The sequence below is a fragment of the Echiichthys vipera genome (assembly GCF_963691815.1).
Source record: "Echiichthys vipera genome assembly, chromosome: 8".
Lineage (NCBI taxonomy): Eukaryota > Metazoa > Chordata > Actinopteri > Perciformes > Trachinidae > Echiichthys > Echiichthys vipera.
This window is the reverse complement of record NC_139833.1, coordinates 404,445-422,741: the sequence shown is the minus strand read 5'-3', so window position 1 is coordinate 422,741 and position 18,297 is coordinate 404,445. Positions and strand designations below refer to the sequence as shown.

The 18,297-nt window shown below is 55.3% G+C and overlaps 1 protein-coding gene across 1 annotated transcript in view; it reads left to right on the top strand.

Moving 5' to 3' along the window:
- Positions 1-18,297, top strand: part of LOC310950048 (multidrug resistance-associated protein 1-like) — a gene marked incomplete at its 5' end in the record, with an annotated part of 46,157 nt that overhangs the window by 3,134 nt on the left and 24,726 nt on the right. The window contains 19 exon segments of the mRNA XM_083917712.1: positions 358-415; positions 418-494; positions 4,420-4,545; positions 5,308-5,369; positions 6,038-6,166; positions 7,587-7,868; positions 8,800-8,977; positions 9,370-9,531; positions 10,078-10,170; positions 10,259-10,462; positions 10,617-10,763; positions 11,282-11,369; positions 11,710-11,906; positions 13,324-13,500; positions 13,684-13,851; positions 14,368-14,560; positions 15,518-15,590; positions 16,018-16,126; positions 17,872-18,079. Of these exon segments, the coding sequence (XP_083773838.1) occupies positions 358-415; positions 418-494; positions 4,420-4,545; positions 5,308-5,369; positions 6,038-6,166; positions 7,587-7,868; positions 8,800-8,977; positions 9,370-9,531; positions 10,078-10,170; positions 10,259-10,462; positions 10,617-10,763; positions 11,282-11,369; positions 11,710-11,906; positions 13,324-13,500; positions 13,684-13,851; positions 14,368-14,560; positions 15,518-15,590; positions 16,018-16,126; positions 17,872-18,079 (2,731 nt within the window).

Here is an 18,297-nt window from a genome sequence, read left to right as displayed (position 1 = left end):
CCTCTCTCCTCAATTCTCCTCTCCTCTCCTCCTCTCCTCCTCCTCCTCTCCTCCTCCTCTCCTCTCCTCCTCCTCCTCTCCTCCTCTCCTCCTCCTCCTCTCCTCCTCCTCTCCTCCTCCTCTCCTCTCCTCCTCCTCTCCTCCTCCTCCTCTTCCTCCTCTCCTCCTCTCCTCCTCCTCTCCTCTCCTCTCCTCTCCTCCTCTCCTCCTCCTCCTCTCCTCCTCCTCCTCTCCTCCTCCTCCTCTCCTCCTCTCCTCCTCCTCCTCTCCTCCTCTCCTCCTCCTCCTCCTCTCCTCCTCTCCTCCTCTCCTCCTCCTCTCCTCCCATCCTCTCCTCCTCCTCCTCCTCCTCCTCAGGTCCTGTCTGTAGTCATAATCCAGGTGGAGAGGATGAAGGGCGTCCGTTCGTCTCTTCTTCTTTTCTCTTCTGGGCTTTTCTGGTTCTTTGTTCCCTCGTTCCTCTGAAGGTCGACGTGGAGCAGATCCTGGACCAGGTCCTTAATTTATTTACATTTAATTTATTTATTTATTTACATATTTATTTAATATCTTTATTTATATTTGTTGTGTTCGCCGTGTTCCAGTCGCCCGTTTATCATCATGGTTCCCTGTTCCCTGGTTCCCTGGTTCCCTGGTTCCTCTGGTTCCCTGGTTCCTCTGGTTCCCTGGTTCCCTGGTTCCCTCGGTTCCCTGGTTCCTCTGGTTCCCTGGTTCCCTGGTTCCCTGGTTCCTCGGTTCCCTGGTTCCTCGGTTCCCTGGTTCCCTGGTTCCTCTGTTCCCTGGTTCTCTGGTTCCCTGGTTCCTCGGTTCCCTGGTTCCCTGGTTCCTCGGTTCCTCGGTTCCTGGTTCCTCGGTTCCTTGGTTCCTCGGTTCCTGGGTTCCCTGGTTCTCTGGTTCCTCGGTTCCCTGGTTCCCCGGTTCCTCGGTTCCTCGGTTCCCTGGTTCCCCGGTTCCTCGGTTCTCGGTTCCCTGGTTCCCTGGTTCCTCGGTTCCCTGGTTCCCTGGTTCCTGGTTCCCCGGTTCCCTGGTTCCCTGGTTCCTCGGTTCCCTGGTTCCTCGGTTCCTCAGTTCCCTGGTTCCTCGGTTCCCTGGTTCCCTGGTTCCTCGGGTTCCTCGGTTCCCGGTTCCCTGGTTCCTCGGTTCCTCAGTTCCCTGGTTCCCTGGTTCCTCAGTTCCCTGGTTCCCTGGTTCCCTGGTTCCTCAGTTCCCTGGTTCATCGGTTCCTGGGTTCCCTGGTTCCTCGGTTCCCTGGTTCCCTGGTTCCTCAGTTCCCTGGTTCCCTGGTTCCTCAGTTCCCTGGTTCCTCGGTTCCTCAGTTCCCTGGTTCCTCGGTTCCCTGGTTCCCTGGTTCCTCGGTTCCTCGGTTCCCTGGTTCCCTGGTTCCTCGGTTCCTCAGTTCCCTGGTTCCCTGGTTCCTCAGTTCCCTGGTTCCCTGGTTCCCTGGTTCCTCAGTTCCCTGGTTCATCGGTTCCTGGGTTCCCTGGTTCTCTGGTTCCTCGGTTCCTCGGTTCCCTGGTTCCCTGGTTCCTCGGTTCCCTGGTTCCCTGGTTCCTCAGTTCCCTGGTTCCTCGGTTCCCTGGTTCCCTGGTTCCTCGGTTCCCTGGTTCCCTGGTTCCTCAGTTCCCTGGTTCCCTGGTTCCTCAGTTCCCTGGTTCCTCGGTTCCCTGGTTCCCTGGTTCCTCGGTTCCCTGGTTCCCTGGTTCCTCAGTTCCCTGGTTCCCTGGTTCCTCAGTTCCCTGGTTCCTCGGCGCCCCGGTTCCTCCCCCCTGACCTGGACCTTGTTTGGCCGGGGTTGGCCGTCTCTGGTCCTGGTGTGGGGGGGGGGGGGGGCGTGCAGCGTTAAGGGTCCTGGTTCTGGACCCTTAACGCTGCACGGTGTCAGTTACGCTCTGAGTGGGAATCGAACCGCGGCCCGTGTGCCATTAACTGTGCAGCTGTCTTTACGTCACCGTCACAGCGACGGTTCCTCTCTGAGTCACGAGGTCGAGAAAGAACGTTCCTGAAAACGTTCGTTTCTGTTTTTCTGTTTTTCTTCTTTCAGCTGCAGAATTTCACACGTCTAAAAGTGTTTCACCGAGTGTGTGTGAAGTGTGTGTGTGTGTGTGTGTGTGTGTGTGTGTGTGTGTGTGTGTGTGTGTGTGTGTGAGTGTGTGAGTGTGAAGTGTGTGTGTGTGTGTGTGTGTGTGTGTGTGTGTGTGTGAGTGTGTGTGTGAGTGTGTGAGTGTGTGTGTGTGTGTGTGTGTGTGTGTGTGTGTGTGTGTGTGTCTGTGTGTGTGTGTGAAGTGTGTGTGTGTGTGTGTGTGTGTGTGTGTGTGTGTGTGTGTGTGTGTGTGTGGTGTGTGTGTGTGAGTGTGTGTGTGTGTGTGTGTGTGTGTGTGTGTGTGTGTGTGTGTGTGTGTGTGTGTGTGTGTGTGTGTGTGTGTGTGTGTGTGTGTGTGTGTCTGTGTGTGTGTGTGAAGTGTGTGTGTGTGTGTGTGTGTGTGTGTGTGTGTGTGTGTGTGTGTGTGTGTGTGTGTGTGAAGTGTGTGTGTGTGTGTGTGTGTATGTGTGTATGTGTGTGTGTGTGTGTGTGTGAAGTGTGTGTGTGTGTGTGTATGTGTGTGTGTGTGTGTGTGTGTGTGTGTGTGTGTGTGTGTGTTTGAAGTGTGTGTGTGTGTGTTTGAAGTGTGTGTGTGTGTGTGTGTGTGTGTGTGTGTGTGTGTGTGTGTGTGTGTGTGTGTGTGTGTGTGTGTGTGTGTGTGTGTGTGTGTGTGTGTGTGTGTGTGTGTGTGTGTGTTTGAAGTGTGTGTGTTTGAAGTGTGTGTGTGTGTGTGTGTGTGTGTGTGAAGTGTGTGTGTGTGTGTGTGTGTGTGTGTGTGTGTGTGTGTGTGTGTGTGTGTGTGTGTGTGTGTGTGTGTGGTGTGTGTGTGTGTGAAGTGTGTATGTGTGTGTGTGTGTGTGTGTGTGTGTGTGTGTGTGTGTGTGTTTGAAGTGTGTGTGTGTGTGTTTGAAGTGTGTGTGTGTGTGTGTGTGTGTGTGTGTGTGTGTGTGTGTTTGAAGTGTGTGTGTGTGTGTGTGTGTGTGTGTACAGAGAACGTAGACACGATGTTGAAACCAGCTTTTCTCTCCGTGGTTCTTAAAAAGTTCCCTTTTCCCCTGGTCCTGGTCCTGGTCCTGGATCCTGGTCCTGGTCCTGGTCCTGGTTCTGGTCCTGGTCCTGGTCCTGGTTCTGGTCCTGGTCCTGGTCCTGGATCCTAAATGTGTGCGTCCACAGAAACCAGGTGCAGCGACTCCAAACGCTGTAGTACCCATGCCAGGCCTGGAGGTGGCGCTGTAACTGCCACAGAAACACACCAACACCAGAGAAGAAGAGACGGGGAGACGCTGGGAGCCCCTTCACTCTGCAGTTAGTGTCCTCACTGAGCAGAGGGGGCCGCTGGGAGCCCCTTCACTCTGCAGTTAGTGTCCTCACTGAGCAGAGGGGGCTGCTGGGAGCCCCTTCACTCTGCAGTTAGTGTCCTCACTGAGCAGAGGGGGCTGCTGGGAGCCCCTTCACTCTGCAGTTAGTGTCCTCACTGAGCAGAGGGGGCTGCTGGGAGCCCCTTCACTCTGCAGTTAGTGTCCTCACTGAGCAGAGGGGGCTGCTGGGAGCCCCTTCACTCTGCAGTTAGTGTCCTCACTGAGCAGAGGGTGCTGCTGGGAGCCCCTTCACTCTGCAGTTAGTGTCCTCACTGAGCAGAGGGGGCTGCTGGGAGCCCCTTCACTCTGCAGTTAGTGTCCTCACTGAGCAGAGGGGGCTGCTGGGAGCCCCTTCACTCTGCAGTTAGTGTCCTCACTGAGCAGAGGGGGCTGCTGGGAGCCCCTTCCCCGTCCCAAAGCACTCCCAGGCGCCACTTTCTCACTACATTTAGAGACTTTTCACAGCTTCTTAGAACTGGATTTAGAAACAGAGCCTAGAGCAGTTTAGCTCCTTATTCAGAGCATCAGGGAAAAGGGAGAAATCTGTGCTGGGCCTCATTCAGTCCCATGCATGTGGCTCAGAGTCCAGTTCAGTAAACAGTCTCTGGGTCCGTCTCTGTCCTCTCACGCAGCAGCACTGTTGTTGTTATGTGACGCCGCGGGGTCAGAGGTCTGAGGTGGGGCCGTGATGCCGTCCTTTAACAAAGTCTGAGCTTTCACCGTCCAGACCACAACGCCATGGGGGGCGTTTACAATCCTCACACTCTGGGACCCGGTTTCTAAAGATGAAGACGGGTTCTCTGTGGTTGGTGACTCTACGTTCTCCGTAGGTGTGAGTGTGAATGGATGTCCCGAGCGTTCTGTCGACCCTGTGGCGTTCTGTGGCGTTCTGTGTCGACCCTGTGGCGTTCCGTGGCGTTCCGTGGCGTTCCCTGTTCCCGCCTCGCTCTCACACCCTGACGGAGTGTCTTCGTGTTTCAGGGTTTCTCATCGGACGCCGTTCGTTTCGTGGCGTTCTTCATTTGTTTTTCCCTCCAACTCGTCGAGTTCGTCCTCAGCTGCTTCTGCGACCGCCGACCGCTCTCTGACACACACACCTGTGTCCAGGTAACACACACACACACACACACACACACACACACCTGTGTCCAGGTAACACACACACACACACACACACACCTGTGTCCAGGTAACACACACACACACACACACACACACACACCTTTGTCCAGGTAACACACACACACAGACACACACACACACACACACACACACACACACACACACACACACACACACACACACACACACACACACACACACCTTTGTCCAGGTAACACACACACACACACACACACCTGTGTCCAGGTAACACACACACACACACCTGTGTCCAGGTAACACACACACACACACACACACACACACACACACACACACACCTGTGTCCAGGTAACACACACACACACACACACACACACGCACCTGTGTCCAGGTAACACACACACACACACACACACACCTGTGTCCAGGTAACACACACACACACACCTTTGTCCAGGTAACACACACACACACACACACACACACACACACACACACCTGTGTCCAGGTAACACACACACACACACACACACACACACACCTGCGTCCAGATAACACACACACACACATACACACACACCTGCGTTCAGGTAACACACACACACATACACACACACACACACACACCTGCGTCCAGGTAACACTCACACACACACACACACACACACACACACACACACACACACACACACACACACACACACACACACACACACACACACACACACACCTGCGTTGTGTATTGATTTCACTCGTTCTGTTCAGAACCGATGTCCAGAAGAAGACGCCTCGTTTCTCTCCAAGTTCTTCTTCTTCTGGTTCAGCAGGTAAAACACCACAACACCAGAACTCACCAGAACTCACCAGAACCCACCAGAACTCACCAGAACCCACCAGAACTCACCAGAACTCACCAAACATCACCAGAACCCACCACAACTCACCAGAACCCACCAGAACTCACCAGAACCCACCAGAACCCACCAGAACTCACCACAACTCACCAGAACCCACCAGAACTCACCACAACTCACCAGAACTCACCAGAACTCACCAGAACCCACCACAACTCACCACAACTCACCACAACTCACCACAACTCACCACAACTCACCAGAACTCACCAAACATCACCAGAACCCACCAGAACTCACCAGAACCCACCAGAACTCACCACAACTCACCACAACTCACCAGAACTCACCAGAACCCACCAGAACTCACCAGAACTCACCAGAACTCACCAAACATCACCAGAACCCACCAGAACTCACCAGAACCCACCAGAACCCACCACAACTCACCAGAACTCACCACAACTCACCACAACTCACCAGAACCCACCAGAACTCACCAGAACCCACCAGAACTCACCACAACTCACCAAACATACATTATTAATAATAATAATACTGGGTCCTGGTCCTGGTCCTGGTCCTGGTCCTGGTTCTGGTCCTGGTTCTGGTCCTGGTTCTGGTCTCGGTCTTCCCCTCAGTCTGGTGTATCAGGGGTACCGGCGCCCCTTGCAGGCGGCGGACCTGTGGTCTCTGCGGGACCAGGACTCGTCGGCCCGGATCATGACGGACCTGGAGAAGTTCTGGTCCCAGAACTGTGAACGGCTGCGGTACGACACGTTTCATAGAGGCCTGTGATTGGCTGAGAGAGTCCTGTGATTGGTTGAGAGAGTCATGTGATTGGTTGTGAGGCCTGTGATTGGTTGAGAGTCCACTGATTGGTTGAGAGTCCTGTGATTGGTTGAGAGAGTCCTGTGATTGGTTGTGAGCCCTGTGATTGGTTGAGAGTCCTGTGATTGGTTGAGAGTCCTGTGATTGGTTGAGAGAGTCCTGTGATTGGTTGTGAGCCCTGTGATTGGTTGAGAGTCCTGTGATTGGTTGAGAGTCCTGTGATTGGTTGAGAGGCCTGTGATTGGTTGTGAGGCCTGTGATTGGTTGAGAGAGGCCTGTGATTGGTTGTGAGTCCTGTGATTGGTTGAGAGGCCTGTGATTGGTTGTGAGGCCTGTGATTGGTTGAGAGAGGCCTGTGATTGGCTGAGAGTCCTGTGATTGGTTGAGAGGCCTGTGATTGGTTGAGAGTCCTGTGATTGGTTGAGAGTCCTGTGATTGGTTGTGAGGCCTGTGATTGGTTGAGAGAGGCCTGTGATTGGTTGTGAGTCCTGTGATTGGTTGTGAGGCCTGTGATTGGTTGAGAGTCCTGTGATTGGTTGAGAGTCCTGTGATTGGTTGAGAGCCCTCTGATTGGTTGTGAGGCCTGTGATTGGTTGAGAGAGTCATGTGATTGGTTGAGAGTCCTGTGATTGGTTGTGAGGCCTGTGATTGGTTGAGAGTCCTGTGATTGGTTGTGAGGCCTGTGATTGGTTGAGAGTCCTGTGATTGGTTGAGAGTCCTGTGATTGGTTGAGAGCCCTCTGATTGGTTGTGAGGCCTGTGATTGGTTGAGAGAGTCATGTGATTGGTTGAGAGTCCTGTGATTGGTTGTGAGGCCTGTGATTGGTTGAGAGTCCTGTGATTGGTTGTGAGGCCTGTGATTGGTTGAGAGAGTCCTGTGATTGGTTGTGAGTCCTGTGATTGGTTGAGAGAGTCCTGTGATTGGTTGTGAGTCCTGTGATTGGTTGAGAGAGTCCTGTGATTGGTTGAGAGTCCTGTGATTGGTTGTGAGTCCTGTGATTGGTTGTGAGTCCTGTGATTGGTTGTGAGTCCTGTGATTGGTTGTGAAGCCTCTGATTGGTTTTGAGGCCTGTGATTGGTTGAGAGTCCTGTGATTGGTTGAGAGTCCTGTGATTGGTTGAGAGAGTCCTGTGATTGGTTGTGAGAGTCCTGTGATTGGTTGAGAGTCCTGTGATTGGTTGAGAGGCCTGTGATTGGTTGAGAGTCCTGTGATTGGTTGAGAGTCCTGTGATTGGTTGAGAGGCCTGTGATTGGTTGAGAGTCCTGTGATTGGTTGAGAGGCCTGTGATTGGTTGTGAGTCCTGCAGGTGAGAACAAACCCCGCCCCCCTGAATGAATTGTTTGTTTGGATGTTCTGCAGGGAGGAGGCTGATTCTGGCCCGTCACAGTCCCGGTCCAGGTCTGGGTCCAGGTCTGGGTCCAGGTCTGGGTCCAGGTCTGGGTCCAGGTCTCGGTCCTGGTCCGGTGTTTCTGCTGCGTCGACAGAAAAAACGCGGCTGCTGAGGAAGAGCATGAAGGTGCGGAGCTACGGCCTCTTCCTGCTGCGCGCTCTGGGGCGGAGCTTCGGACTCTACTTCCTGTGTGGGACGCTGTGTCTCCTCCTGCACGACGCCTTCATGTTCGCCGTGCCGCAGGTGCTCAGGTGAGGGTCAGGGGTCAGAGGTCAGAGGTCAGGTGAGGGTCAGGGGTCAGAGGTCAGGTGAGGGTCAGGGGTCAGAGGTCAGAGGTCAGGTGAGGGTCAGAGGTCAGAGGTCAGAGGTCAGGTGAGGGTCAGAGGTCAGAGGTCAGGTGAGGGTCAGAGGTCAGAGGTCAGGTGAGTGTCAGAGGTCAGGTTGATTGTTTGTTGTTATTGTGTCTGTTTTTTTTTCTTCCTGTCAGTAATGCTGTTGTTGTTGTTGTTGTTGTTGTTGTTGTTGTTGTCAGTAATGTTGTTGTTGTTGTTGTTGTTGTTGTCAGTAATGTTGTTGTTGTTGTTGTTGATGTTGTTGATGTTGTCAGTGATGTTGTTGTTGTTGTTGTCAGTGATGTTGTTGTTCGTTGTTGTCAGTTTGTTGTTGTTGTTGTTGTTGTTGTTGTCAGTAATGTTGCTGTTGTTGATGTTGTTGTTGTCAGTAATGTTGTTGTTGTTGTTGTTGATGTTGTTGATGTTGTCAGTGATGTTGTTGTTGTTGTTGTCAGTGATGTTGTTGTCAGTTTGCTGTTGTTGTTGTTGTTGTCGTCAGTTTGTTGGTGTTTGTTGTCAGTAATGGTGATGTTGTTGTTGATATTGTTGTTGTTTGTTGTCAGTAATGTTGTTGTTGCTGTTGTCAGTGATGTTGTTGTTGTTTGTTGTTGTCGGTGATGTTGTTGTTGTTATTGTTGTTGTTGTTTGTTGTCAGTGATGTTGTTGTTGTTGTTGTTGTTGTTGTCAGTGATGTTGTTGTTGTTGTTGTCGTTGTCAGTGATGTTGTTGTTGTTGTTGTTGTTGTTGTCAGTGATGTTGTTGTTATTGTTGTTGTCGTTGTCAGTGATGTTGTTGTTGTTGTTGTCAGTGATGTTGTTGTTATTGTTGTTGTTGTTGTTGTTGTCGTCAGCTTGCTGCTCGGCTTCATGCGGGACAAAGAGGCGGCGCTGTGGAAGGGCTTCCTGTTCGCCGTGCTGCTCTTCCTGCTCTCCTGTGTGCAGTCGCTGCTGCATCACCAGTACATGTTCCACTGCTTCACCGTGGGCATGAGGCTCAAGACGGCCGTCATGGGCCTCGTCTACAGGAAGGTGACTACGCTACCCACAATGCAACGCACACCGCTAACGCTAACGCTAACGCTCTGACACGAGGAAAGCTTTATTTACTGTGGAGGGCAACTCATCAATACTAGACCCTCAGAGACCGCTGGTTAATAAAGTCTGTGTGTTTGATTCCTCAGAGTCTGCAGGTTAATAAAGTCCGTGTGTTTGATTCCTCAGAGTCTGCAGGTTAATAAAGTCCGTGTGTTTGATTCCTCAGAGTCTGCAGGTTAATAAAGTCCGTGTGTTTGATTCCTCAGAGTCCGCAGGTTAATAAAGTCCGTGTGTTTGATTCCTCCGAGTCTGCTGGTTAATAAAGTCCGTGTGTTTGAATCCTCAGAGTCTGCTGGTTAATAAAGTCCGTGTGTTTGATTCCCCAGTGCCTGCGGGTCAGCGGCGCGGCGCAGGGGCGTGTCACGTTGGGGGAGATCATTAACTTGGTGTCGGCCGACACTCAGAAACTCATGGACGTCGTCGTTTATTTCAACTGCATCTGGGTCACGCCCATCGAGATCGCACTCTGCTTCTACTTCCTGTGGCAGGTAAACAACAACAAACAAAACAACAACAAACAAAACAACAACAACAACAACAACAACAAACACGACAACAACAAACACAACAACAATGATGATGATTGGTTGATTCATTGATTAATCGTTTGGTTGGTTGGTTGATTGATTAATCGTTTGGTTGGTTGGTTGATTGATTAATCGTTTGGTTGGTTGGTTGGTTGATTAATCGTTTGGTTGGTTGGTTGATTAATCGTTTGGTTGGTTGGTTGATTAATCGTTTGGTTGGTTGGTTGATTAATCGTTTGGTTGGTTGGTTGGTTGGTTGGTTGGTTGGTTGATTAATTGTTTGGTTGGTTGGTTGATTAATCGTTTGGTTGGTTGGTGGGTTGGCTGGTTGATTAATCGGTTGGTTGGTTGGTTGGTTGATTAATCGTTTGGTTGGTTGATTAATCGGTTGGTTGGTTGGTTGGTTGATTAATCGTTCGGTTGGTTGGTTGATTAATCGGTTGGTTGGTTGGTTGGTTGGTTGGTTGGTTGATTAATCGGTTGGTCGGTTGGTTGGTCGGTGGACAGCTCCTGGGCCCCTCGGCTCTCGCTGGCATCGCCGCCGTGCTCCTGATCTTCCCTCTGAACGGGTTCATCGCTAAAGTCCGGAGCAAACTTCAGGTGAGAGGACGTTCCTTCGCTCTGACGTTCGTCCGTGCGTCGCCTGGTTCACGCTGACCCCGGTCCTCGTCCGCTTCCTGTTCCTCAGGAAGTCCAGATGAAGTTCACGGACGGTCGCATCAAACTGATGAACGAGATTCTGAGCGGAGTGAAGATCCTCAAGTTCTACGCGTGGGAGGAGGCGTTCCTGCGCCGCGTCGGGGTCCTGAGGGACGGGGAGCTCCAGGCCCTGAGGAGGTCCCAGATCCTCTACTCCGTCTCCCTGGCCTCCTTCAGCTCCTCCTCCTTCCTGGTGAGTCGCGCCGTTGCTTCAGGTTTCATGATGTTTGAGGTTTCACTGGTTCCAGAAGTTTTAATCGTAACGTTTGAACTCTCACAAACACAAACCTGTGTCGTGTCGTTTGTCTCTGGTGTGACTCGTGACTCTTCTCTCCGTCTGTGGTCAGATTGCGTTTTCAGTGTTCGCCGTCTACGTTCTGATCGACGAGCGAAACGTTCTGGACGCTCAGAAGATCTTTGTGTCGGTCGCTCTCATCAACATCCTGAAGACGCCTCTGAGTCAGCTCCCCTTCGCCATGAGCACCGCCATGCAGGTGAGTCCCAGCCAATCAGAGTCCTCCCCTCTGGGGTCGGTCCACGGTTAAAGCTCATTTCTCTGAGAGTTCGTTTGAACCCAGAGTCGGAGTCTGATGTCACACACACACACACACACACACACACACACACACACACACACACACACACACACACACACACACACACACACACACAGTTACTCTGATCCTCAATCAGGTCTCAGGGGCAGCAGCTCCAGGCTCTGATCCTGGATCAGGTCTCAGGGGCAGCAGCTCCAGCCTCTGATCCAGACACACAGAGACAAACACACACACACACACACACCACCCGCAGGCGTAAGGAGGCCACCCTCTGGTCCACCGGGGTGAACTCCAACACCGCGGCGCTCAGCCGGGGTTAGAGAGTCTCCCCACACCCTGGGCCCCTCCAGAGAAGACCAGGGTCCCTCTTCCTCTCCCTGGTCCATGTGGTCTTTGTGGAACCGTGTTTGGTGAATCGGTGACTGACCTGTGCTGGATGATGTTTGTGTGTTGAGGCCGTCGTGTCTCTCAGACGTCTGGGGAACTTCCTGTGCCAGGACGAACTGAAGCTGGACAACGTGCAGAGACTCCCTCACAGCACAGGTGTGTGTGTGTGTGTGTGTGTGTGTGTGTGTGTGTGTGTGTGTGTGTGTGTGTGTGTGTGTGTGTGTGTGTGTGTGTGTGTGTGTGTGTGTGTGTGTGTGTGTGTGTGTGTGTGTGTGTGTGTGTGTGTGTGTGTGTCTGCGTGTCTGTGTGTGTGTGTGTGTGTGTGTGTGTGTCTGTGTCTGTGTCTGTGTGTGTGTGTCCCTGTGTGTGTGTGTGTGTGATATCCGCTGAGACGTGTGTATGTGTGTGTGCTTGTGTTTCTGTGTGTGTGTGTGTGTCTCTGTGTGTGTCCCTGTGTGTGTGTGTGTGTGTGATTCTCGCTGTGACGTGTGTCCAGGCGGCGACGGCGTGGTGATCGACGGCGGCTCCTTCTCCTGGGGCGGCGGCGAGCCCCCGTGTCTGCAGAGGATCCACATGAAGGTGAAGACGGGCTCCCTGGTCGCCGTCGTCGGCCATGTTGGCTCAGGGAAGTCCTCTCTGCTGTCGGCCATGTTGGGAGAGATGGAGCGGGCGAGCGGCTCCGTCTCCATCAAGGTGACAACAAGCCGGACCAGACCAGACCGGACCAGACCGGACCAGACCAGACCAGACCAGACCAGACCAGACCAGACCAGACCGGACCGGACCGGACCAGACCAGACCAGACCAGACCGGACCGGACCAGACCAGACCAGACCAGACCAGACCAGACCGGACCGGACCGGACCGGACCGGACCGGACCGGACCGGACCAGACCAGACCAGACCGGACCGGACCGGACCGGACCGGACCGGACCGGACCAGACCAGACCAGACCGGACCGGACCGGACCGGACCGGACCGGACCGGACCGGACCGGACCGGACCAGACCAGACCAGACCAGACCAGACCAGACCAGACCAAACCAGACCGGACCGGACCGGACCGGACCGGACCGGACCGGACCGGACCGGACCAGACCGGACCGGACCGGACCAGACCAGACCAGACCAGACCAGAGCGGACCAGACCAGACCAGACCGGACCGGACCGGACCGGACCAGACCGGACCGGACCGGACCAGACCAGACCAGACCAGACCAGACCAGAGCGGACCAGACCAGACCGGACCGGACCGGACCAGACCGGACCGGACCAGACCGGACCAGATCAGACCAGACCAGACCAGACCAGACCGGACCAGACCGGACCGGACCAGACCAGACCAGAGCAGACCGGACCGGACCAGAGCAGACCGGACCGGACCGGACCAGACCAGACCAGACCAGACCAGACCAGAGTGGACCAGACCAGACCAGACCGGACCGGACCGGACCGGACCGGACCAGACCAGACCAGATCACACCAGACCACACCAGACCGGACCAGACCAGACCAGACCAGACCGGACCAAACCAGACCAAACCAGACCGGACCAGACCAGACCAGACCAGACCAGACCAGACCGGACCAGACCGGACCAGACCAGACTAGACCAGATCAAACCGGACCGGACCAGAGCAGACCAGAGCAGACCGGACCAGACCAGACCAGACCAGACCGGACCAGACCAGACCGGACCAGACCGGACCAGAGCAGAGCAGACCGGACCGGACCAGAGCAGACCGGACCGGACCGGACCGGACCAGACCAGACCAGACCAGACCAGAGTGGACCAGACCAGACCAGACCGGACCGGACCGGACCGGACCGGACCAGACCAGACCAGATCACACCAGACCACACCAGACCGGACCGGACCAGACCAGACCAGACCAGACCAAACCAGACCAAACCAGACCGGACCAGACCAGACCAAACCAGACCGGACCAGACCAGACCAGACCAGACCAGACCAGACCAGACCGGACCAGACCAGACCAGACCAGACCAGACCAGACCAGACCAAACCAGACCAAACCAGACCAGACCAAACTGGACTGGACCAGACTGGAGCCTCAGTGATAACCCTGATTGTTTGTACGGTGCAGGGTTCGGTGGCCTACGTCCCGCAGCAGGCCTGGATCCAGAACGTGTCCCTGAAGGACAACATTCTGTTTGGTGGAGAGAGGAAGGAGAGCTGGTACCACCGTGTGCTGGAGGCCTGCGCCCTCCTGCCGGACCTGGACATCCTGCCCGCCGGAGACAGCACAGAGATTGGGGAGAAGGTACCCCCCCCCCCCCCAGGGCTCAGGGTCGAACCGCTGGGTGGGGAGGGCTGAAGTCCGGACCAGGGGACGGGGGACGGGGGGACGGGGGGATGGGGGACGGGGGGATGGGGGACGGGGGGACGGGGGGACAGGGGACGGGGGGACAGGGGTGTTTACTGATGATGTGTTTCCTGAGTGCAGGGTCTGAACCTGTCTGGAGGACAGAAGCAGAGGGTGAGTCTGGCCCGGGCCGTCTACAGGAAGTCAGACGTCTACCTGCTGGACGACCCACTGTCCGCCGTCGATGCTCACGTGGGACAACACATCTTTGATCGAGTCATTGGACCCAGAGGACTCCTCAAAGACAAGGTGAGACCCTGAACCTGCACCTGTACCTGCGGTCTGACCAGAGGACTCCTCAAAGACCAGGTGAGACCCTGAACCTGCACCTGCACCCACGGTCTGATCAGAGGACTCCTCAAAGACAAGGTGAGTCCCTGCACCTGCACCTGTACCTGTACCTGCGTCCTGATCAGAGGACTCCTCAAAGACAAGGTGAGACCCTGCACCTGCACCTACGGTCTGATCAGAGGACTCCTCAAAGACCAGGTGAGTCCCTGTTTCCACCATGTAATGAGTTTGTTGTTCTTAAAGCAACTGGACTTGGTTCTTTGTCAGGAAGACGTTTCACCTCTCATCCAAGACCAGCCTGGTCCTGGTCCTGGTCCTGGTCCTGGTCCTGGTCCTGGTCCTGGTCCTGGTCCTGGTCCTGGTCCAGTCCCAGCCTGGTCAAATGCGTACAGGACCTGCTTTGGGGATGTTTACACCCTGTAATGAGTGTTGTTGTGTTGTTGTGTTGTTGTGTTGTTGTTGTGTTGTTGTTAGACCCGGGTGCTGGTCACCCACGGCCTCAGCTTCCTGTCCAAAGCAGACCTGGTCCTGGTGATGGAGGAGGGTCAGATCTCAGAGATGGGCTCCTACGTGGAGCTGATGGAGAGGAAGGGAGCCTTCTCCAAGTTCATCCAGACGTTCAGTGTGAAGCAGCGCAGAGAGAGCTCCATGAGGCACACGGACAAGAGTAAGAGGTCCACTAAGCTGCCCCAGGAGGGGGTTCGAACCGGGTCACCTGTTCACAGTGTGTGTCATTGTTTGCTCTGAGTAATTAACCGCAGTGGGCCGACCGCTCACAGGACGAACCGCTGGGGTCGGGGCGCTGCTGCACGGGGGGCAGTGAAGGTGAGGGGCCTGGAGGGTCCAGACCCGGGCAGCAGAGGCTCTGGGGACGTGGAGCGTCTCCTCTCTGTGGGGGAAGGAGCCGGAGCTTGTGAGGGAGGTGGAGCTCCCAGTTAGATCTGGGGGGGCTCACCTCCACACACAGTCTGGATCTGGACCCGTGCTCCTGGATAGGGGCTGGACCCTGGTCTTCTCTGGAGGGGCCCAGGGTGTGAGGGGCCGGGCGGGTGTGGGGAGACTCTCAAACCCCCGGCTGAGCGCCGCGGTGTTGGAGTTGACCCCGGTGGACCAGAGGGTGGCCTCCTTACGCCTGCGGGTGGTGGGGGGGGGGGCTCTGACTGTTGTTGGTGCAGATGCAGCGAACAGCAGTTCAGAGTCTGGGGCCTTCTTGGAGACCCTGAATGGAGTCCTGCATGGGGCTCCAGTAGGGGACTCCAGAGTCCTGCTGGGAGACTTCAACGCCCACGTGGGCAACGATGGAGACACCTGGAGAGGCTGATTGGGAGGAACGGCCTCCCTGATCTAAACCCCAGCGTCTGGTGTTAGACTTGTGTGCTGGTCCTGGATCCTCTTTAACAAACACCATGTTGGAACAGAAGGAGGCTCAGAAGTGGACCTGGTCCCAGAGCACACTAGGCCAAAGGTCCAGGATCCAGTCTGTGATGGTCTCATCTGATCTGACCCCCCAAAGATCCAATCCCACAGCCCGACCCTGGTCTCCTTGAGTTTGTGTAACTGTGTGTAACAGTTGTGTGTGTGTGTGTGTGTGTGTGTGTGTGTGTGTGTGTGTGTGTGTTTGTAGGCAGCAGGAAGTCGGTGTCTCGTCTCAGTGTGACAGAATTCTCCATCGACCTTTCTCAGGAGCAGCTGATCAGGTCTGAAACAACACAACTACACACAACTACACACAACTACACAACACAACACTTTACAGACACACAACTCAACACTGTGTGTGTGTGTGTGTGTGTGTGTGTGTGTCTGTCTGTCTGTCTGTCTGTGTGTGTGTGTGTGTGTGTCTGTCTGTGTGTGTGTGTGTGTGTGTGTGTGTGTGTCTGTGTGTGTGTGTCTGTCTGTCTGTCTGTGTGTGTGTGTGTGTGTGTGTGTGTGTCTGTGTGTGTCTGTCTCTGTGTGTGTGTGTGTGTGTGTGTGTGTGTGTGTGTCTGTCTGTCTGTCTGTCTGTCTGTCTGTCTGTCTGTCTGTCTGTGTGTGTGTGTGTGTGTGTGTGTGTGTGTGTGTGTGTGTGTGTGTGTGTGTGTGTGTGTGTGTGTGTGTGTGTGTGTGTGTGTGTGTGTGTGGCAGCTGTGATCTGAGCAGCGCCAGCGTTCAGAAGAAGGAGGCGTTGGATCAGGACCTTGACGCCGAGGATGCTGGGAAACTGACGGAGGTGGACACGGCTCGCACAGGAAGGGTGGGTCCTCGACAGGAAGTCCTGCTTAACGCCTGATAACCACGGCGCTCTAACCATGGTGCTCTAACCGTGGCGCTCTAACCGTGGCGCTCTAACCGTGGCGCTCTCCCGTGGCGCTCTAACGTGGCGCTCTCCCGTGGCGCTCTCCCGTGGCGCTCTAACCGTGGCGCTCTCCCGTGGCGCTCTAACCGTGACACTCTAACCGTGGCGCTCTCCCGTGGCGCTCTAACTGTGGCGCTCTCCCGTGGCGCTCTAACCGTGGCGCTCTAACCGTGGCGCTCTAACCGTGGCGCTCTAACCGTGACGCTCTAACCGTGGCGCTCTAACCGTGACGCTCTAACCGCGGCGCTCTAACCGCGGCGCTCTAACCGCGGCGCTCTAACCGCGACGCTCTAACCGTGGCGCTCTAACCGTGACACTCTAACCGTGACGCTCTAACCGTGGCGCTCTAACCGTGACATTCTAACCGTGGCGCTCTAACCGTGGCGCTCTAACCGTGACGCTCTAACCGTGGCGCTCTAACCGTGGCGCTCTAACCGTGGCGCTCTAACCGTGACGCTCTAACCGTGACGCTCTAACCGTGGCGCTCTAACCGTGACGCTCTAACCGTGGCTCTCTAACCGTGGCGCTCTCCCGTGGCGCTCTAACCGTGGCGCTCTAAACGTGACGCTCTCCCGTGGCACTCTAACCGTGGCGCTCTAACCGTGGCGCTCTAACGTGGCGCTCTAACCGTGACGCTCTCCCGTGGCACTCTAACCGTGGCGCTCTAACGTGGCGCTCTAACCGTGACGCTCTCCCGTGGCACTCTAACCGTGGCGCTCTAACGTGGCGCTCTAACCGTGACGCTCTCCCGTGGCACTCTAACCGTGGCGCTCTAACCGTGACGCTCTAACCGTGACGCTCTAACCGTGGCGCTCTAACCGTGACGCTCTAACCGTGACGCTCTAACCGTGGCTCTCTAACCGTGGCGCTCTCCCGTGGCGCTCTAACCGTGGCGCTCTAAACGTGACGCTCTCCCGTGGCACTCTAACCGTGGCGCTCTAACGTGGCGCTCTAACCGTGACGCTCTCCCGTGGCACTCTAACCGTGGCGCTCTAACCGTGACGCTCTCCCGTGGCACTCTAACCGTGGCGCTCTAACCGTGACGCTCTAACCGTGACGCTCTAACCGTGGCGCTCTAACCGTGACGCTCTAACCGTGGCTCTCTAACCGTGGCGCTCTCCCGTGGCGCTCTAACCGTGACGCTCTAACCGTGGCGCTCTAACCGTGGCGCTCTAACCGTGGCGCTCTAACCGTGGCGCTCTCCCATGGTGCTCTAACCGTGACGCTCTAACCGTGGCGCTCTAACCGTGACGCTATAACCGTGGCGCTCTAACCGTGGCGCTCTAACCGTGGCGCTCTAACCGTGGCGCTCTAACCGTGGCGCTCTAACCGTGACGCTCTAACCGTGGCGCTCTAACCGTGGCGCTCTAACCGTGACGCTCTAACCGTGGCGCTCTAACCGTGACGCTATAACCGTGGCGCTCTAACCGTGGCGCTCTAACCGTGGCGCTCTAACCGTGGCGCTCTCCCGTGGCGCTCTAACCGTGGCGCTCTAACCGTGGCGCTCTAACCGTGACGCTATAACCGTGGCGCTCTAACCATGGCGCTCTAACCCTGGCGCTCTCCCGTGGCGCTCTAACCCTGGCGCTCTAACCGTGACACTCTAACCGTGGCGCTCTAACGTGGCGCTCTCCCGTGGTCAGGTGAAGCTGCAGATGTACCGGGAGTACTTCCGGACCGTGGGCCTGACCTTCATCATGACCATCGTCTTCCTGTGCGGCTTCCAGCAGGCCGCCTCGCTGGCCTACAACTACTGGCTGAGCCTGTGGGCCGACGAGCCGCCCGTCAACGGCACGCAGGTCGACCACGAGCTGCGGCTCAGCGTGTTCGCTGCTCTGGGCGTCACTCAGGGTGGGTCAAAGGTCGTTACAACAATAAGAGCATCAGATAATTGATCTCATTAGTACAGCAGTTAAATACTTCAGGTTTTATTTTGAAAGGCTGTGAACACGTCAGGTTTTATTTTGAAAGGCTGTGAACACGTCAGGTTTTATTTTGAAAGGCTGTGAACATGGCAGGTTTTATTTTGAAAGGCTGTGAACACGTCAGGTTTTATTTTGAAAGGCTGT